Raw genomic sequence first — 22,221 nt, 5'->3', positions numbered from 1 at the left:
TATATTTTATTGTTCCTCAGCTGGGCAGTTTTGTTAAAATATGGAAAAATGTTTGCATTGATTGAGTGATCTATGTAGTGTTTTGATTTTTGGTGGTGGATGTTTTCTGTTGTGTACATTTCATCTAATCATGTTTTGTGCCTTTTTAGCAAGAAATTATGATAAGCAAAACAAATCAAATAATAAACAAAACAAAACAAAGTTGTTTCTATAATTGTCTTCATTTCAGTAAGGTACTGTCAAAAACACGACGGCTGAGAGTGTTTAATACATTGAAACTAACAGTAAGAAAATGCAAACAAATGCACAAAACGCATTATTTATTTGATGCATGTTTTTGTAAATACTCCATCTGTGTTGTGAGGATCTGTCTTCATTTGCTTGTGTATTTGTTGATATATAAATCATATTTGTGTCTTTTCAGTTCTCTACATATATGTTTCTTTTACATTTTATACTCATACGTATGTTATGTAAGTTTTGAATTGCCTTGGTGCCACACTGTCAGGGCACTTTTATCCTTCTTTGGGCATCAAATGGCTACTTGCTTTTCAGTTGAACTTGAATTTAATAAAGAAGATAATATGTAAGTTAAAGGTAAGTTACAACAAGAAGAAATAACTCACAAAAGTGCAGCAATTGTACCTAAAACAAGCCTAAACCATTAAAACAAAATGTACTTACTGGAAAAAAATCCGACTCCTTAGCGGGACTTTTAGTAAAACCAAATGCTGAACAAGACTTTTTTAGGCGACCAAAATGTAGCAATTTCATGAGCTGAAAACACACAGAATAGCGATGGCTAAGCCTAAGTCTATACTCTGTGAATCTGGGGTTATGCCATGGTTATGTCACCTAACCGATGTTGTGGACGTGGTAGTGACTTGCCTGTGACGGCACCCACCTGTTACTCAAAGCAGCCACACTCTTAATTATGCATAACTTTAAGCCTTAATAAAATTTGAATGGATATAAAAATTCACCTCCGTACAGTTGTCATGAACGGGAAAATTAGCTATAGAGACCAAAACCATTTTTTGCACCAGGCTGTAAACATGTTTATTTCTGCTGTAAAGTATGTCATTTTAACATGGGGGTCTATGGGGATTGACTCGCTTTTGGAGCCACCCTCCAGTGGCCATTCGAGGAACTGCAGTTTTTGGCACTTCCATGTTGGCCTTATTTTTCCAAGGCTGCAGCTGGACCTTACTCCATTTTTCAGCCCCAGCGGTTGCTGCTTGGTTTTATTACATGCTTCTGTATGCGAGGTAATGTGTCCCTCTGAGTTACCAGCAGGGGAAACACCATTGCACACATTCAGTGGGCCGCACAACGTGGCGTGTGCGCCAGGCAAGCAATTCTGATAGGACTGAATGGGCGCCATTTTTTGTCCGGTATCCAGCTCTTATTATACATGCATGGTGCAAAAAAAGGGAAGCAGTTGCTGCTGGACCATGTGAAAACATCCCGTTTATTATTTTCTTGTAAAGTTTACACAGTTAGTTGAACCCAGGACACTCGTTACAATACCAATTAATAACTTAAACATAATGAACTACATTACTCATATTCTGATGTGCTGCAGAGATATTCCCGGGATTATGTCTGATCCAACCAGCAGCTTCAACATGTGGTCAATAGGGTGTTATATTACACTTCTCTGTGTGCTTCTGAATCTTATTGGTCTTAGAAAGTGAAAGTTAAGTAATAGAAACATGCATTTTTACCCTCACTTTGCAGAATTAGTAATTATCTGATTATCTGGTCATCAAAACTAGGAATGAAAACTAAAGTGGGTGACAGCTTTAAGTGATAGGGTGTGGCTTTTTGGGGAAAGTGAAACTTAAAAATTGCCGAGTCAGTGGCAATCAGAGCAAAGGAGGAGAATGAGCTATGGCGTCTGTTTCTTGCTCAGAGGATTTGAGTTGCTCTATTTGTCTGACTATCTTCACTGATCCTGTGACTCTTCTCTGCGGCCACTCTTTCTGCAGAACATGTATTACAGAAATTCTGAACGCACAGCATCAATGCCCACAGTGTCGGACAGAGACGTCGATTCTCGCAGAATCCATTCAAACAAACCATATATTGAAAAGCCTCGCTGAAAAGGCTAAAGAAGCTGAGAAGATGGAGAAAGAGCACAGAAGTGAGAGAGCAGAGGTATGTTGGTGATATTTATACTGAAACATCCTGTAGTTATGTGTTATAGCCTATCAAGCGATGACAGAGGCAGATGTTAATTAGGACTTTTTGATGTCGTTTATATTCTGTATACCTCACACCTTTGTTGCCCTTTGTTGTAATATATGATATGTTGTGTTTTAATCTCATATATTATATTTGTGTGTCTGCAGTCAGTGTTACTCTAAACTGTAAATGGTGCAAGGTGCGTCAACGCTCATTATCAGCCGGCCAGAGTGCATCATTAGTCATTCGTCAAAAGCAAATTCCAGTGCCTTAGATTTATAGCATCCGATAAGTATTCAAAGTAAATGTGTAAATAGAATGGGACTTAATATTTTGTTGATTTGGCGGTACTGTGTGTGATTTTTTTTTTTTTTTTTTTTTTTTTTTACATGAAAAGGTTATAGGTTGTTTTTTTGCATAAGCAAGGTTTTATAGAGAAGCTATCTCACTCCAAATTCACTTTAAGAAACATTTAAAACAATTGGATAAATACATACATCAAAATGAAAAACTATGATCAGGGTGTTGTTTTTGGTGCTTCTTAGTTTTGTTCATTTGACACAGTAAGACAGATGACCTCATATCACACACGTCAACCACAACACAATAGATAGTAATGATGCAGAAGTCCAGGCCACATGCATAAACGATGCGTACGTACATAAACCATCCACACGCCATTTCCTGCACATAACCTGGTATTTAGAAACAGAATGTGCGGTGAGAAAGTGTGCATCTCATGCATTCTCTAGACCATGTGTATGCATTTTTTTCCAAAGCGATGATGGGTGATGTGATGAGGTGAAATATAAGATGAGAGACGATGGTAACCACCTACACTGATAATGTGATATTTTTTTACGTTTACGCAGAGATCTGTAAAATGCCAATCAAAGGCCCATCTATTAAGGTAAGAACCCAAGCGGCAACCTCCGGGGCTGAAAAATGGCCACTTGAGGCTGGCTCCAAAAGCGAGTTAATCCCCATAGACCCCCATGTTAAAATGCCCAATTTTAGAGCAGAAATAAACGTGTTTACAGCCTGATACAAAAATGTTTTTGGTCTCTATAGCTAATTTCCCCTTTCATGACAACTGTATGAGGGGTGTATTTGTTTATAACTCACCCGTTTAAATTTTATTAAGTCGTAAAGTTCTGCATAATGAAGGACATGGCTGCTTTGAGTGACAGGTCCGCCAGCCGCTAGGTGGCTTGTTTCAGCCATTCGGCCCGCCTCTTTGCCAATTTTTGATTGGCTGGAGGTAAGGTAGAGTCACGTACTTCCAAATGGCGATGGCCAGAGCGGCTCACTTTGAGCCTCAAAACCGCTCTTCAGAAACCACGTCACGGTAACTACGTCCATATTTTCATACAGTCTATGGTAAAAACATAGAGTCAACATTTTATTTTGCTCTTAATATTCTTTTTATTTGTGATACATCTTGTAAAGTCGGTTTAGATAAGAGAGCTATATACTAATGATTGATTACATTTCTGAGATATCACTGCCAACGATGGTTTACAGTCCATGGGATGAATTATGGACGCCATAAAGAGCCGCAATGACAACGATTCTACTGTTGGAGAAGCTGGCTGTTGCAACACAATCTGTGAAACTGCACTTCTTCTTTCTCCTTTGTTTCACTGACAGGTGTACAGACTGGTGAAAAAGGCAGTGAATTGATATGAAAACGGCTGGGTGTGTCTTCATCCATTTATGGATAATTGTGGGAGTGGAAATGAGGCTTGTGCACGTGCACCCAATTCCACAATGACTAAATGTATAAAACAGAACCATGCATGCACAGCTTTATAAATCTGACGAAAAGAATGCATATGCATATTTATGTCTTTGTGCATACACACAGTTTTATGCATGTGGTCCCAGGTGTCTAGATGACATTATACAATCATCAAATCCAGATTACAAATACAATGTATATCGTCAACAACAAAATCACTACCAATCAAACAAGAAAAATATGTAACATTTAAATTAAGTAGGATGATGAGCTCACACACTGAGTTTCCCATATGCCACAATTTCATGGACTTTCTAAAACTGTGGTGGTTACTTATGTTTGGACAATGCAATGGTAACTTATTCTATTTTCCTGCACCACAGAAAAAAATGATCAAACACCTATGTTGGTCTTGAACCTCAGCAAGAAAATAAACAACATTAGCTGTAGTCTGATAGGCATGTTTTCCCCCAACCTCACTAAAGTGGTCTTTGAGGATGAAGTTGTAGTTGTAAGGCTCTTGGCTTCATCAGTAAACACTGTATTCCTAGCTCAGTGTAATAACTTTGAGGCTGGTGGGAAGGTAATTAGTTTACAGGTATAAATCAAAGTATTATCCTATAGTGTGGGTAATAAAAATTAAATCATTGTTTGTAATCTACCACAAATTAACCAGAAGTAGACAATAAGAGGGACAAATGAGATGATGAGACGTTGCCACATTCCAGCAGCTGCCAGACCACTAGAGTGTGTTACCACTAGTGTTAGCAAATGCCGCCTGACTAACACCCTAAACTAAGATAGTGAACATTGGTAAAAGCTAAACATCAGCATGTTACCATTGTCATTAAGAGCATGTTAGCATGCTGACGGTAGCACTTAGCATCACAGCCTCAAAGAGGCTGTACTCAGCCACTGTCACTGCTTTGTATCAGCATCATCATGTACTAGTAGTAGTAGTTTTTGTTTTTTTTTATTTGTAAAGGATGATCATCTTTTATTATAGCTGTTGCATGTACTAATAGATTATTTATTTATCTATTTATTTTTACAGGTGGATGAGTGGTTGTGCTCTGAACACGATGAAAAGCTGAAACTGTTCTGCGTCACAGATCAGCAGTTAACTTGTATCATATGCCGCGATGGGGAGAGGCATGAAGGACACAAGTTCAAACCAATCAAAGAAGCAGCAGCATCTCTGAGGCAGGAGATGGAAAAGGGTATAGAGAACCTTCCTGCTGATATCCACGCCATAGAGAGCCAAGCCAACTCACAGAGGGAAGAAATAACAAAAACCAAGGAGGAGTCTCATCAGCTGATGACCCAAATCTGCAGCCAGTTTGAGGAGATGCACCAGTTTCTGAGGAAGAGAGAAGATGAGATCAAGAAAGAACTGAAACACAAAGAGGAAGACGCTGTTGAGAAAATGAGCAAGAGATTAAATGCTATAGAAACAGCTTTGTCTGAGAGCAGAGAGCTGGAGGGAAAGGTGACATCGGTTCTGAATATTACCGACCCTGAGAGGTTCTTAAAGAGCTGGACTGAGAGTTACAGCAGGACTCCAGAAGATTTATTCAGGCCCAGAGCAGATGATCTCGAAGTGGTGAATACATCTCTCTCACTGGGGCCTTATGAAAGTCACCTGCAGTTCTTCATGTGGAAGGAGATGCTTCAGGTAATCCAACCCCGAGAAGAAAAGCTGTCACTCAAAAGCAACAGTGCGACTATAACTGTGTCTGATGATGGGAGAAGTTTGTTATGTACCAACCAACAAACGAACCAATATAACTATTATGAAGATTATGAATACAGCCAACTCTACACATCTCAAAGACAGCGTTTCAAAAAGTCTACCTTAAGCACAGACCATGCATTCAGTGTCAACGAGTTCATCTCAGGGCAGCATTACTGGGAAGTCGAGGTTGGACAAAGGAAGTATTGGGAACTGGGGGTAAAAGATAATTTCCTAAAATATGATGGCAAAAAATATACCACCTGCAGTCGAAATAAAATCACAGAGCTAACATTTGGAGGCAGACCTCGAAAGATTGGGATTTACCTAAACTGCTCATCCAAGAAGGTCTCCTTCTATGATGCAGACAACATGTCACATATTCACACTATGAGCTCTGGTCTCATGCCCATGCCGGTGTCGGCATATTTTAAAGTGGCAGCAGATCCTAACCGCCTGACAGTGTGTTGGTTCTGAGGTGCAGGATGAATAATGAGCCAACAGGAAATCATTGAGCCCTGGAATAAACAAACAAACAAACAGCCACGATAAATATCATACTGATTGTTGTTTAACAATAGCCATCTTATCTATTTACTTTTCATCAGAATTTTGCTAGTTTATCTTTTTTGTTCTCTTAAACTCATCTTTGTTTCAATATATTGTTTTATGTTGCTATTACTTCCCTGCATGAGGTTTGAGCAAGCTACTGTATATCGTATGAGGTGCAATAGTAGTGATAGTGGTGGGGTGGGGGGGTTAACAATTAATATGACCATGTAACATAATAAACCACAATTTACAATAGATGACAGACATGCATTAGATTATATTTTATTGTTCCTCAGCTGGGCAGTTTTGTTAAAATATGGAAAAATGTTTGCAAACTCATGTTGTACTGATTCATTGATCTATGTAGTGTTTTGATTTTTGGTGGTGGATCTGCTCTGTTGTTTACATTTCATCTAATCATGTTTTGTGCTTTTTTAGCAAGAAAATATTATAAGCAAAACAAATCAAATAATAAACAAAACAAAGTTGTTTCTATAATTGTCTTCATTTCAGCAATTTATCGTCAAAATCATGATGGCTGAGAGTGTTTAACACATTGAAACTAACAGTAAGAAAATTCAAACAAATGCACAAAACACATTATTTATTTGATGCATGTTTTTATAAACGCTCCATATGTGTTGTGATGATTTTTCTTCATTTGTTTGTGTATTTGCTGTTATATAAATCATATTTGTGTCTTTTCAGTTCTCTACATATATGTTTCTTTTACATTTTATATTCATACATTTTTACGTTTTATGTATGTTATGTAAGTTTTGAATTGCCTTGGTGCTACACTGTCAGGGCACTTTTATCCTTCTTTGGGCATCAAATGGCTACTTGTTTTTCAGTTGAACTCGAATTTACTAAAGAAGATAATATGTAAGTTAAATAAGTGCTGACAACAACAAGAAATAACTTGTACCTACAGCTCAGACAGTCCTCCCATTTTGTTGTAATATAAAGCTGGGGTGTTATATTACACTTCTCTGTGTGCTTCTGAATCTTATTGGTCCTAGAAAGTGCAAGTTATGAAATTGGAAACATTCATTTTTACCCTCAGTCTGCAGAAGTGAACTTTAAATCTGTTAGAGCACTAATGTGTTGTTTTGGGTAATTATCTGATTATCTGGTTATTAAAACTTGGAATAAAAACTAAAGTGAGTGACAGTTCTAAAAGATGGGGTGTGGCTTTTTGAAGAAAGTGACACTTAAAAATTGCTGAGTCAGTGGCAATCAGAAGAAAACATGAGCAGAAGAACATGTGGCAGAAAAACATGAGCTATGGCGTCTGTTTTTTACTTAGAGGAGTTGAGTTGCTGTATTTGTCTGACTATCTTCACTGATCCTGTGACTCTTCACTGCGGCCACTCTTTCTGTAGAACATGTATTATAGATGTTCTGAACACAAGGCCACAGTGCCCACGGTGTCAGACAGAGACATTTGTCCTCACAGAATCTCTTCAAACAAACCATATATTGAAAAGCCTCGCTGAAAAGGCTAAAGAAGCTGAGAAGATGGAGAAAGAGCACAGAAGTGAGAGAGCAGAGGTATGTTGGTGGTATTTATGCTTGGTTATTTATGCTAGCTTGGTTAGCATGGTGCATTTACAGTCTATGATTAACTGTGATAATGCTAATGCTAACGCAAATTTTCGCTTGCGAAAAACAGGCCTAAAACCATTAAAACAAAATATACTTACTGGAAAAAAACTGAACATCTGACTCCTTAGCGGGCCTTTTAGTAAAACCAAATGCTGAACAAGACTTTTTTAGGCGACCAAAATGTAGCAATTAACTTTCATGAACTGAAAACACACAAAAATAGCGATGGCTACGCCTAAGTCTATACTCTGTGAATCTGGGGTTACGCCATGGTTATGTTACCTGACCAATGTTGTGGACGTGGTAGTGACTTGCCTGTGACGGCACCCACTTGTTACTCAAAGCAGCCACACCCTTAATTATGCATAACTTTAAGCCTTAATAAAATTTGAATGGATACAAAAATTCACCTCCGTTCAGTTGTCATGAATGGGGAAATTAGCTACAGAGACCAAAACCGCTTTTTGTAACAGGCTGTAAACATGTTTATTTCTGCTGTAAAGTCTGGCATTTTAACATGGGGGTATATGGGGATTGACTTGCTTTTAGAGCCACTATCAAGTGGCCATTCGAGGAACTGCAGTTTTTGGCACTTGCAGATGGACTTTACTCCATTTTTCAGACCCGGAGGTTGCTGCTTGGTTTTATTATGTGCTTCTGTATGCGAGGTACTGTTTCCCTCTGAGTTGCCAGCAGGGGAAACACTATTGCACATATTCAGTGGGCCGCACAACACGGAAGGAAAGCCAGGAGCTATAAACTTTTTTTGGCGTATGCACCAGGCAAGCAATTCTTATAGGGCTGAATGGGCGCCATTTTTTGGCCTGTATCCAGCTCTTACTATACATGCATGGTACAAATAAAAAGGAAGCAGTTGCTGCTGGACCATGCTAAAATGTCTATCGTCCCGTTTATTGGTTTCTTATTAAGTTTATACAGTTAGGTGAACCCTGGACACTCGGTTACAATGCCAATTAATAGCTTAAACATAGTGAACTACATTACTCATCTATGCCATAACTTTATCACTCAGTATTCTGATGTGTTGCAGAGATATTCCCGGGATTATGTCTGATTCAACCAGCAACTTCAACATGTGGCTACTAGGGTGTTATATTACACTTGTCTGTGTGCTTCTGAATCTTATTGGTCCTAGAAAGTGTAAGTTAAGCAATAGAAACATGCATTTCTGTTGGAGCACTAATGTGTTGTTTTGGGTAATTATCTGATTATCTGGTCATTAAAACTAGGAATGAAAACTAAAGTGAATGACAGCTTTAAATGATGAGGTGTGGCTTTCTGAGGAAAGTGAAACTTAAGAATTGCTGAGTCAGTGGCAATCAGAGCAAAGGAGGAGAACGAGCTATGGCGTCTGTTTCTTGCTCAGAGGATTTGAGTTGCTGTATTTGTCTGACTATCTTCACTGATCCTGTTACTCTTCACTGCGGCCACTCTTTCTGCAGAACATGTATTACAGAAGTTCTGAACTCACAGCATCAATGCCCACAGTGTCGGACAGAGACGTCGATTCTCGCAGAATCTCTTCAAACAAACCATATATTGAAAAGCCTCGCTGAAAAGACTAAAGAAGCTGAGAAGATGGAGAAAGAGCACAGAAGTGAGAGAGCAGAGGTATGTTGGTGATATTTATACTGAAACGTACTGTAGTTGTGTGTTATAGCCTATCAAGCGATGACGGAGGCAGATGTTTATTGGGACTTTTTGATGTTGTGTATATTCTGTATACCTCACACCTTTGATGCCCTTTGATGTAATATATTATATAATATTTCCTGTTTTCATGTCATATATTATATTTCTGTGTCTGTAGTCAGTGTAACTCTAAACTGTGAACGGTGCAAGGTGCGTCAACCTTCATTATCATCCGGCCAAAGTGCGTCATTATTATAGGCCTGTCATTTGCCAAAAGCAAATTCCAGTGCTTTAAATTTATAACATCCGATAAGTATTCAAAGTAAATGTGTAAATAGAATGGGACCTAACATTTTGTTGACTAAGCAGTACTGTGTGCGATTTTTTTCCCAACATAACGAAAAGGTTTTAGGTTTTTTTTGCATAGGCAAGCTCTTATAGAGAAGCATCTCACTCCAAATTGACTTAAGAAATATTTTAAACAATTGGAAAATACATACATCAAAATGAAAAACTATGATCAGGGTGTTGTTTTGGTGCTTATTAGTTTTGTTCATTTGACACAGTAAGACAGATGACCTCATATCACACACGCCAACTACAACACAATAGATAGTATTGAAGCAGAAGTCCAGGCCACATGCATAAACGATGCGTACGTACATAAACCATCCACACGCCATTTCCTGCACATAACCTGGTATTTATAAACAGAATGTGCGGTGAGAAAGTGTACATCTCATGCATTCTCTAGACCATGTGTATGCATTTTTTCCCAAAGCGATGATGGGTGATGTAATGAGGTGAGGTGAATCTTTTAGCAAAACTTTGCTTGTTAAGGTTGATAACCAGCTACACTGATTGTGTGATTTTTTTTTTTGTTTACGTGTACATAGAGATTTGTAAAATGCCAATCAAAGGCGCATTCATTAAGGTAACATAGAGTTAACATTTTATTTTGCTCTTAATATTCTTTTTATTTGTGATACATCTTGTAAAGTCGGTTTAGATATGGGCGCTAATAATTGATAACATTTCTGAGATATCACTGCCAATGATGGTTTACAGTCCATGGGATGAATTATGGACGCCATAAAGAGCCGCACAGCCGTGCATAATGACAACGATTCTACTGTTGGAGAAGCTGGCTGTTGCAACACAATCGGTGAAACTGCACTTCCTCTTTCCCCTTTGTTTCACTGACAGGTGTACAGACTGGTGAAACAGGCAGTGAACTGATATGAAAACGGCGGGTTAAGGGCGTGTCTTCATCTATTTATGGATAATTGTGGGAGTGGAAATGAGGCTTGTGCACGTGCCCCAGTTCCTCAATGACCAAGATGTATAAAACAGAACCATGCGTACACATGGGTTTATAAAGCCGTCTTTTTGTCTTTGTACAGTTTTAGTCATGAATTTACATGACACTTTTATGCATGTGGTCCCAGGTGCCTAGATGACATTATACTACCATCAAATCCAGACAATAAATACAATGTATATCGTCAACAACAAAATCACTCCCAATCAAACAAGAAAAATATGTAACATTTAAATTAAGTAGGATGATGAGCTCACACACTGAGTTTCCCATAAGCCACAATTTCATGGACTTTCTAAAACTGTGGTGGTTACTTATGTTTTGACAATGCAATGGTAACTTATTCTATTTTCCTGCACCACAGAAAAAATGATCAAACACCCATGTTGGTCTTGAACCTCAGCAAGAAAATCAACAACACAATGTCTGATAGGCATGATTTCCCCCAACCTCAAAGTGGTCTTTGAGGATGAAGTTGTAGTTGTAAGGCTCTTGGCTTCATCAGTAAACACTGTATTCCGAGCTCAGTGTAATAACTTTGAGGCTGGTGGGAAGGTTATTAGTTTACAGGTATAAATCAAAGTATTATCCTATAGTGTGGGTAATAAAAATGAAATTATTGTTTTTAATCTACCACAAATTAACCAGAAGGAGATGATAAGAGGGACAAATGAGATGATGAGACGTTGCCACATTCCAGCAGCTGCCAGACCACTAGAGTGTGTTACTACTAGTGTTAGCAAATGCCGCCTGACTAACACCCTAAACTAAGAGGCTGTACTCAGCCACTGTCACTGCTTTGTATCAGCATCATCATGTACTAGTAGTAGTAGTTTTTGTTTTTTCTATTTGTAAAGTATGATCATCTTTTATTATAGCTGTTGCAGTTACTAACAGATTATTTATTTATCTATTTATTTTTACAGGTGGATGAGTGGTTGTGCTCTGAACACGATGAAAAGCTGAAACTGTTCTGCGTCACAGATCAGCAGTTAACTTGTATCATATGCCGCGATGGGGAGAGGCATGAAAGACACAAGTTCAAACCAATCAAAGAAGCAGCAGCATCTCTGAGGCAGGAGATGGAAAAGGGTATAGAGAAGCTTTCTGCTGATATCCATGCCATAGAGAGCCAAGCCAACTCACAGAGGGAAGAAATAACAAAAACCAAGGAGGAGTCTCATCAGCTGATGACCCAAATCTGCAGCCAGTTTGAGGAGATGCACCAGTTACTGAGGAAGAGAGAAGATGAGATCAAGAAAGACCTGAAACACAAAGAGGAAGACGCTGTTGAGAAAATGAGCAAGAACTTAAATGCTATAGAAACAGCTTTGTCTGAGAGCAGAGAGCTGGAAGGAAAGGTGACATCAGTTCTTAATATTACTGACCCTCAGAGGTTCTTAAAGAGCTGGACTGAGGGTAACAGCACAACTCCAAAAGATTTATCCAGGCCCAGAGCAGGTAATCTCAAAGTGGTGAATACATCTCTCTCTCTGGGGCCTTATGAAAGTCACCTGCAGTTCTTCATGTGGAAGGAGATGCTCCAAGTGATCCAACCCCGAGAAGAAAAGCTGTCACTCAAAAGCAACATTGCAAATATAACTGTGTCTGATGATGGGAGAAGTTTGTTATGTACCAACCAACAAACCAACCCATATGAATATCATGAAGGCAGTTATGGATACAGCCAACACACGGGCGGTTTTGGCAACTACACATCTCAAAGACAGCATCTCAAAAAGTCTCCCATAAGCACAGACCATGCATTCAGTGTCAACGAGTTCACCTCAGGGCAGCATTACTGGGAAGTAGAGGTTGGACAAAGGAACTATTGGGAACTGGGGATAAAAGATAATTTCCTAAAATATGATGGCCAAAAATATACCACCTGTGGTCGAAATAAAACCACAGAGCTAACATTTGGAGGCAGACCTCGAAAGATTGGGATTTACCTAAACTGCCCATCCAAGAAGGTCTCCTTCTATGATGCAGACAACATGTCACATATTCACACTATGAGCTCTGATCTCATGCCCATGCCAGTGTTGGCATATTTTAAAGTGGCAGCAGATCCTAACCGCCTGAGAGTGTGCTGGTACTGAGATGCAGGATGAATAATGAGCCAACAGGAAATCATTGAGCCCTGGAATAAACAAACAAACAAACAGCCACGATCTTTTTTGTTCTCTTAAACTCATCTTTGTTTCAATATATTGTTTTATGTTGCTATTACTTCCCTGCATGAGGTTTGAGCAAGCTACTGTATATCGTATGAGGTGCAATAGTAGTGATAGTGGTGGGGGGGTTAACAATTAATATGACCATGTAACATAATAAAACACAATTTACAATAGATGACAGACATGCATTAGATTATATTTTATTGTTCTTCAGCTGGGCAGTTTTGTTAAAATATGGAAAAATGTTTGCAAACTCATGTTGTATTGATTCAGTGATCTATATAGTGTTTTGATTTTTGGTGGTGGATCTGCTCTGTTGTTTACATTTCATCTAATCATGTTTTGTGCCTTTTTAGCAAGAAAGTATTGTTGCCAGCAGGTGAAACACTATTGCACATATTCAGTGGGCCGCACAACACGGAAGGAAAGCCAGGAGCTATAAACTTTTTTTGGCGTATGCACCAGGCAAGCAATTCTTATAGGGCTGAATGGGCGCCATTTTTTGGCCTGTATCCAGCTCTTACTATACATGCATGGTACAAATAAAAAGGAAGCAGTTGCTGCTGGACCATACTAAAATGTCTATCGTCCCGTTTATTGGTTTCTTATTAAGTTTATTAAGTTAGGTGAACCCAGGACACTCGGTTACAATGCCAATTAATAGCTTAAACATAGTGAACTACATTACTCATCTATGCCATAACTTTATTACTCAGTATTCTGATGTGTTGCAGAGATATTCCCGGGATTATGTCTGATTCAACCAGCAACCTCAACATGTGGCTACTAGGGTGTTATATTACACTTCTCTATGTGATTCTGAATCTTATTGGTCCTAGAAAGTGTAAGTTAAGCAATAGAAACATGCATTTCTGTTGGAGCACTAATGTGTTGTTTTGGGTAATTATCTGATTATCTGGTCATTAAAACTAGGAATGAAAACTAAAGTGAATGACAGCTTTAAGTGATGGGGTGTGGCTTTCTGAGGAAAGTGAAACTTAAGAATTGCTGAGTCAGTGGCAATCAGAGCAAAGGAGGAGAACGAGCTATGGCGTCTGTTTCTTGCTCAGAGGATTTGAGTTGCTCTGTTTGTCTGACTATCTTCACTGATCCTGTTACTCTTCTCTGCGGCCACTCTTTCTGCAGAACATGTATTACAGAAGTTCTGAACTCACAGCATCAATGCCCACAGTGTCGGACAGAGACGTCGATTCTCGCAGAATCCATTCAAACAAACCATATATTGAAAAGCCTCGCTGAAAAGACTAAAGAAGCTGAGAAGATGGAGAAAGAGCACAGAAGTGAGAGAGCAGAGGTATGTTGGTGGTATTTATACTGCAACGTACTGTATTATGTGTTACAAACTATCAAGCGATGACAGAGACAGGTGTTTATTGGGAGATGTGTATATTCTGTATACCTCACACCTTTGTTGCCCTTTGTTGTAATATAGAACATAATATATCCTGTTTTAATCTCATATATTATATTTCTGTGTCTGCAGTCAGTGTTACACTAAACTGTAAACAATGCAAGGTGCGTCTGACTCTCAGTAGCATCCGGCCAAAGTGCGTCATTATTAAAGGCCTGTCATTTGCCAAAAGCAAATTCCAGTGCTTTAAATTTGTAACATCTGATAAGTATTCAAAGTACATAGAATGAGACTAAACATTTTGTTGATTAGGCGGTACTGTGTATGAATTTTAACTACACTTCACAATAGATAGTATTGAAGCATAAGTCCAGGCCACATGCATAAACGATGCGTACGCACATAAACCATGAAGACGCCATTTCCTGCAAATAAACTGGTATTTATAAACACGGAATGTGCGGTGAGAAAGTGCACATCTCATGCATTCTTTAGACCATCCGTATACATTTTTTCCAAAGCGATGATGGGTGATGTGATGAGGTGAAATATAAGGTGAGAGACGGAATATTTTGATAAAACTTTGCTCGTTTAGGTTGATAACCAGCTGCTCTGATTGTGTGATTTTTTTTTTACGTTTACACAGAGATTTGTAAAATGCCAATCAAATGCCCATTCATTAACGTAACATAGACTCATGCCGATAGCTTGGCTGATAAAAATGAAAATTATTGTTTGTAATCTACCACAAATTAACCAGAAGGAGACAATAAGAGGGACAAAGGAGATAATGAGACATTACCACATTCTAGCAGCTGCTGGACCACTAGGATGTGTTACCACTAGTGTTAGCAAATGCTGCCTCACTATTACCCTAAACATGAGCATGTTACCATTGTCATTAAGAGCATATTAGCATGCTGACTGTAGCATCAGCATGTAGTAGTGGTAGTTTTTTAACTAACAAGTTATTTATTTATCTGTTTATTTTACAGGTGGATGAGTGGTTGTGCTCTGAACACGATGAAAAGCTGAAACTGTTCTGCGTCACAGATCAGCAGTTAACTTGTATCATATGCCGCGATGGGGAGAGGCATGAAGGACACAAGTTCAAACCAATCAAAGAAGCAGCTGCATCTCTGAGGCAGGAGATGGAAAAGGGTATGACGAAGCTTTCTGCTGATATCAATGCCATAGAGAGCCAAGCCAACTCACAAAGGGAAGAAATAACAAAAACCAAGATGTTGTCTCATCAGCTGATGACCCAAATCTGCAGCCAGTTTGAGGAGATGCACCAGTTTCTGAGGAAGAGAGAAGATGAGATCAAGGCAGACCTAAAACAGAAAGAGGAAGACGCTGTTGAGAAAATGAACAAGAACTTAAATGATATAGAAACAGCTTTGTCTGAGAGCAGAGAGCTGGAGGGGAAGGTGACATCGGTTCTGAATATTACCGACCCTGAGAGGTTCTTAAAGAGCTGGACTGAGAGTAACAGCAGGACTCCAGAAGATTTATTCAGGCCCAGAGCAGGTAATCTCAAAGTGGTGAATACATCTCTCTCTCTGGGGCCTTATGAAAGTCACCTGCAGTTCTTCATGTGGAAGGAGATGCTTCAGGTGATCCAACCCCGAGAAGAAATGCTGTCACTTGAAAGCAAAAGTGCAAATATAACTGTGTCTGATGATGGAAGAAGTTTGCTATGTACTACCAAAAGACAAGCCAACCAATATCAATATCATAGCGGCGGTTATGGATACAGCCAACACACAGGCACCTACACATCTCAAAGACAGCGTGAGGACATTTATCACTCATCTCCCTTAAGCACAGATTATGCATTCAGTACCAACATGTTCACCTCAGGGCAGCATTACTGGGAAGTAGAGGTTGGACAAAGGAACTATTGGGAACTGGGGACACAAGATAATTTCCTAAAATATGATCGCTATAATTATACCACCTATAGTCAAAATATAATCACAGTGTTAACGTTTGGAGGCAGACCTCGAAAGATTGGGATTTACCTAAACTGCTCATCCGAGAAGGTCTCCTTCTATGATGCAGACAACATGTCACATATTCACACTTTGAGCCCTGGTCTCATGTACATGCCGGTGTCGGCATATTTTAAAGTGGCAGCAGATCCTAACTGCCTGACAGTGTGCTGGTACTGAGATGCAGGATGAATAATGAGCCAACAGGAAATCATTGAGCCCTGGAATAAACAAACAAACAAACAAACAAACAAACAGCCAGCCAAGATAAATATCATACTGAGAGGTCATGGGATGATCGTTGTTTAACATCAGCCATCTTATCTAATTACTTTTCATCATAATTTTGCTTGTTTATTTTTTTTTTTTTGTTCTCTTAAACTTCTTTGTTTCAATATATTGTTTTATGTTGCTATTACTTCCTTGCGTAAGGTTTGAGAAAGCTATTGTATACTATATAAAGTGCAACAGTGATAGTGGTGGGGTGAGTGGGTGTGAAATTAATTTAATCATGTAACATAATAAACCACAATTTACATAAAGGAAAGACATGCATTAGTTTATATTTTATTGTTCCTCAGCTTGGCAGTGTTGTTAAAATATGGAAAAATGTTTGCAAACTCATGTTGCATTGATTCAATATACTGAGAAGTCAAGGGATGATTGTTGTGTAACAATAGCCATCTTATCTATTTACTTTTCATCAGAATTTTCCTTGTTTATCTTTTTTGTTCTCTTAAACTCATCTTTGTTTCAATATATTGTTTTATGTTTCTATTAGTTGAGGTTTGAGCAAGCTACTGTATATCGTATGAGGTGCAATAGTAGTGATAGTGGTGGGTTGAGGGGTTAACAATTAATATGACCATGTAACATAATAAACCACAATTTACAATAGAAGAAAGACATGCATTAGATTATATTTTATTGTTCCTCAGCTGGGCAGTTTTGTGAAAATATGGAAAAATGTTTGCAAACTCATGTTGTACTGATTCATTGATCTATGTAGTGTTTTGATTTTTGGTGGTGGATCTGCTCTGTTGTTTACATTTCATCTAATCATGTTTTGTGCTTTTTTAGCAAGAAAGTATTGTAAGCAAAACAAATCAAATAATAAACAAAACAAAGTTGTTTCTATAATTGTCTTCATTTCAGTAATGTATCGTCAAAATCATGATGGCTGAGAGTGTTTAACACATTAAAACTAACAGTAAGAAAATTCAAACAAATACACAAAACACATTATTTATTTCATGCATGTTTTTATAAACGCTATGTGTTGTGATGAAGATTTTTCTTCATTTGCTTGTGTATTTGCTGTTATATAAATCATATTTGTATCTTTTCAGTTCTCTACATATATGTTTCTTTTACATTTTATGTTCACACAGTTTTACGTTTTATGTATGTTATGTAAGTTTTGAATTGCCTTGGTGCTACACTGTCAGGGCACTTTTATCTTTCTTTGGGCATCAAATGGCTTCTTGCTTTTCAGTTGAACTCGAATTTACTAAAGAAGATAATATGTAAGTTAAATAAGTGCTGACAACAACAAGAAATAACTTGTACCTACAGCCCAGACAGTCCTCCCATTTTGTTGTAATATAACGCTGGGATGTTACATTACACTTCTCAGTCTGCAGAAGTGAACTTTAAATCTGTTGGAGCACTAATGTGTTGTTTTGGGTAATTATCTGATTATCTGGTCATTAAAATTTGGAATAAAAACAAAAGTGGGTGACAGCTTTAAATGATGGGGTGTGGCTTTTTGAAGAAAGTGAAACTTAAAAATTGCTGAGTCAGTGGTAATCAGAGCAAAGGAGGACAACGAGCTATGGCGTCTGTTTCTTGCTCAGAGGATTTGAGTTGCTGTATTTGTCTGACTATCTTCACTGATCCTGTGACTCTTCACTGCGGCCACTCTTTCTGCAGAACATGTATTACAGAGGTTCTGAACTCACAGCATCAATGCCCACAGTGTCGGACAGAGATACCGGATCTCACAGAACCTCTTCAAACAAGCCATATATTGAAAAGCCTCGCTGAAAAGGCCAAAGAAGCTGAGAAGGAGAAAGAGCACAGAAGTGAGAGAGCAGAGGTATGTTGGTGGTATTTATACTGCAATGTTGTTATGTTGTAGCCTATCAAGCGATGACAGAGACAGATGATTAATTTTGGACTCTTTGCGCATCTGATGTCGTGTATATTCTTTATACCTCACACCTTTGTTGCCTTTTGTTGTAATATATAATATAATACATCATGTTTTAATCCCATATATTATATTTCTGTGTCTGCAGTCAATTTTACACCAAACTGTAAAGAGTGCAAGGTGCGTCGAGGCTGAAGTTGGCATGCAAATCACAGCTTCCGATTGAAATTTAGATGACGTTGTTCAGTCATTTTTAAGCTAATTAATGAACTGAAAAACTTTTTTTTTAAAAAGGGGAGAGAAATGAAATGAGAATGAATCGTAGACCACTATACTCAGATCTGTCATTTCTGGACTAGATTAACATCAGAATCAGAATTAACTGATTATTATATAATCAATTAATGACCACATCAAACCTCCACATGGGTATCAAAACCAAACATCACGGTATGATACAATACGGTCAACTAAAGCAGATAACAGTATAGTCTGCAGAGTGATATATTATAGTCTATAGTTTATCAGCACAAACAAGACACGGAGAGGTCAAATAGCAAAACAGCCTATAAACACAAATGTATGAGCATTAAATCAAAAACACACCAGGCTGCCTACAAGGGATCCAGTCCTCATCAACACCCATCACATACAGTGCTAACAGTGAATAATACAGTTAATTGGGAATAGCCCTTTCTATTAAAACAGAAGCAACCACAGAGGCCTGACTTCAGTGTCGATTGGTTTAAATTTTTGGTAAATCCAAAATATGTGAGTTTTGGACATATCTGTATGTACAAAACAGAAATGAATAATGGTGATTCGGTGCATAGACTGAGTTGGACTAAGAAAGTTTGTTTTTTTCTGATGTTTGAGTTAAAGTGAGAGAAGTTTATGATGTTTTACGCATGAGCCATGATGATGAAGGTACAGAAAAATAGAAATGCATGGCAGAAACAGCATATTGTCAATATTGTAGAGACCTCTCAAATTTCACAAATCATGTTTTTTAGGGGAGTTCTTCTCTTATTAAAAGGAGCCAAGCTCCTCCTGGCTCCCCTGTAGTTCGCACCCTGATCACAGCCTCAAAGAGCCACTAGTGTGGCTGTACTCAGTTACTGTCACTGCTTTGTATCAGCATGTACTAGTAGTAATAGTTTTTGTTTTTTTATTCGTAAAAAATTATAATCATTTATTATAGCTGTTGCATTTACTAACAGATTATTTATTTATCTATTTATTTTTACAGGTGGATGAGTGGTTGTGCTCTGAACATGATGAAAAGCTGAAACTGTTCTGCGTCACAGATCAGCAGTTAACTTGTATCATATGCCGCGATGGGGAGAGTCATGAAGGACACAAGTTCAAACCAATCAAAGAAGCAGCAGCATCTCTGAGGCAGGAGATGGAAAAGGATATAGAGAAGATTTCTGCTGATATCCATGCCATAGAGAGCAAAGCCAACTCACAGAGGGAAGAAATAACAAAAACCAAGATGTCGTCTTATCAGTTGATGACCCAAATCTGCAGCCAGTTTGAGGAGATGCACCAGTTTCTGAGGAGGAGAGAAGATGAGATCAAGAAGGAACTGAAACACAAAGAGGAAGACGCTGTTGAGAAAATGAGCAAGAGATTAAATGCTATAGAAACAGCTTTGTCTGAGAGCGGAGAGCTGGAAGGAAAGGTGACATCAGTTCTGAATATTACCGACCCTGAGAGGTTCTTAAAGAGCTGGACTGAGGGTAACAGCACGACTCAAGAAGATTTATTCAGGCCCAGAGCAGATGATCTCCAAGTGGTGAATACATCTCTCGCTCTGGGGCCTTATGAAAGTCACCTGCAGTTCTTCATGTGGAAGGAGATGCTCCAGGTGATCCAACCCCGAGAAGAAAAGCTGTCACTCAAAAGCAACAGTGCGACTATAACTGTGTCTGATGATGGGAAAAGTTTGTTATGTACCAACCAACAAGCCAACCAAGCTCAATCACACTTGTCATTTCCAGTATCCAAAACCTCTTCTTTTCGCCCCGCCTCACCATTGAGCCAACCCACAGCCTTCGCTGTTGTTCACTCTACCTCAACATCAGGCCAACCCATACCCTCCACTCTTTTTCGCCGCCCCGCCTCAACATCGAGCCAACCCACAGCCTTCGTTGTTTCTCACTCTACCTCAACATCGGGCCAACCAACACCCTCCATTCTTTTTCGCCGCCCCGCCTCAACATCGAGCCAACCCACAGCCTTCGTTGTTTCTCACTCCACCTCAACATCGGGCCAACCCACACCCTCCATTCTTTTTCGCCGCCCCGCCTCAACATCGGGCCAACCCACAGCCTCCACTCTTGGTCATTCCACTGGAGTATTTGGAGGATCTGGCACCCACACATCTCCTGGACAGCATCTCAAAAAGTCTCCCTTAAGCACAGATCATGTATTCAGTGTCAATGAGTTCACCTCAGGGCAGCATTACTGGGAAGTCGAGGTTGGACAAAGGAAGTATTGGGAACTGGGGGTAAAAGATTATTTCCTAAAATATGATGGCCAAAAATATACCACCTGCAGTCCAAATATAATCACAGAGCTAACGTTTGGAGGCAGACCTCGAAAGATTGGGATTTACCTAAACTGCCCATCCAAGAAGGTCTCCTTCTGTGATGCAGACAACATGTCGCATATTCACACTATGAGCTCTGATCTCATGTCCATGCCGGTGTCGGCATATTTTAAAGTGGCAGCAGATCCTAACCGCCTGACAGTGTGCTGCTACTGAGGTGCAGGATGAATAATGAGCCAACAGGAAATCATTGAGCCCTGGAATAAACAAACAAACAAACAAACAAATGGCCAAGATAAATATCGTACTGATTGTTGTTTAACAATAGCCATCTTATCTACTTATTTTCATCAGAATTTTACTTGTTTATCTTTTTTTGTTCTCTTAAACTCATCTCTGTTTCAATATATTGTTTTATGTTGCTATTACTTGAGGTTTGAGCAAGCTACTGTATATCGTGTATGGTGTAATAGTAGTGATAGTGGTGGGGTGGGGGGGTTAATAATTAATATGACCATGTAACATAATAAACCACAATTTTCAATAAAGGAAGGACATGCTTTAGATTATATTTTATTGTTCCTCAGCTGGGCAGTTTTGTTAAAATATGGAAAAATGTTTGCAAATGTTTGCATCGATTCAGTGATCTATGTAGTGTTTTGATTTTTGGGGTTGGAGCTGCTCTGTTGTTTACATCTCCTCTAATCATGTATTGTGCTTTTTTAGCAAGAAATTATTATAAGACAATCTGCAAAACAAGTCAAATAAACAAAACAAAGTTGTTTCTATAATTGTCTTCATTTCAGTAAGATACTATCAAAATCATGATGGCTGAGAGTGTTTAACACATTGAAACTAACAGTAAGAAAATGCAAACAAATACACAAAACACATTATTTATTTAATGCATGTCTTTGTAAATGTTCCATATGTGTTGTGGTGATGATCTTTTTTCATTTGCTTGTGTATTTGCTGCTATATAAATCCCTCTTTTCTCCTTCTTTGGGCATCAAATGGCTACTTACTTGTCAGTTGAACTTGAATTTACTAAAGAAGATAATATGTAAGTTAAATAAGTGCTGACAACAAGAAGAAATAACTCACAAAAGTGCAGCAATAGTACCTCCAGTCCTAGAACTTAAACAAAGTTGCACTAAAATAAAGTGCAACAATTG

The 22,221-nt window shown here is 38.6% G+C and overlaps 2 protein-coding genes across 2 annotated transcripts; both read left to right on the top strand.

Annotated features, from left to right (window-relative positions):
* The first annotated feature begins 1,745 nt into the window (after positions 1-1,745).
* Positions 1,746-6,710, top strand: LOC137190818 (nuclear factor 7, ovary-like). Its single transcript, XM_067600488.1, has 2 exons — positions 1,746-2,160; positions 4,983-6,710. Exons 1-2 carry the CDS (start codon positions 1,894-1,896, stop codon positions 6,135-6,137), a joined length of 1,422 nt encoding a protein of 473 aa, XP_067456589.1. The 5' UTR covers positions 1,746-1,893; the 3' UTR covers positions 6,138-6,710.
* A 2,425-nt stretch (positions 6,711-9,135) lies between these two features.
* LOC137190646 (uncharacterized) lies at positions 9,136-21,829 on the top strand. The gene is made up of 6 exons (XM_067600168.1): positions 9,136-9,452; positions 11,721-12,895; positions 13,992-14,289; positions 15,342-16,513; positions 18,144-18,438; positions 19,742-21,829. The coding sequence occupies exons 1-6, from the start codon at positions 9,186-9,188 to the stop codon at positions 21,260-21,262; spliced, it is 4,728 nt and encodes a 1,575-aa protein (XP_067456269.1). The 5' UTR covers positions 9,136-9,185; the 3' UTR covers positions 21,263-21,829.
* The last annotated feature ends 392 nt before the right edge of the window (positions 21,830-22,221 follow it).

Source organism: Thunnus thynnus, chromosome 10, assembly GCF_963924715.1.
Source record: "Thunnus thynnus chromosome 10, fThuThy2.1, whole genome shotgun sequence".
NCBI classification, from domain to species: domain Eukaryota; kingdom Metazoa; phylum Chordata; class Actinopteri; order Scombriformes; family Scombridae; genus Thunnus; species Thunnus thynnus.
This window is presented reverse-complemented; position numbering and strand designations above follow the sequence as displayed.

Excerpts from the sequence above, each read along its gene's own strand:
- LOC137190646 (XM_067600168.1), top strand. The coding sequence starts at position 9,186 with ATGGCGTCTGTTTCTTGCTCAGAGGATTTGAGTTGCTGTATTTGTCTG. Across the intron at positions 9,453-11,720 it reads ACAGAAGTGAGAGAGCAGAG|GTGGATGAGTGGTTGTGCTC; the intron begins GTATGTTGGTGA and ends TTATTTTTACAG. Across the intron at positions 12,896-13,991 it reads CTGAGAGTGTGCTGGTACTG|TGGCAATCAGAGCAAAGGAG; the intron begins AGATGCAGGATG and ends TTGCTGAGTCAG.
- LOC137190818 (XM_067600488.1), top strand. The coding sequence starts at position 1,894 with ATGGCGTCTGTTTCTTGCTCAGAGGATTTGAGTTGCTCTATTTGTCTG. Across the intron at positions 2,161-4,982 it reads ACAGAAGTGAGAGAGCAGAG|GTGGATGAGTGGTTGTGCTC; the intron begins GTATGTTGGTGA and ends TTATTTTTACAG.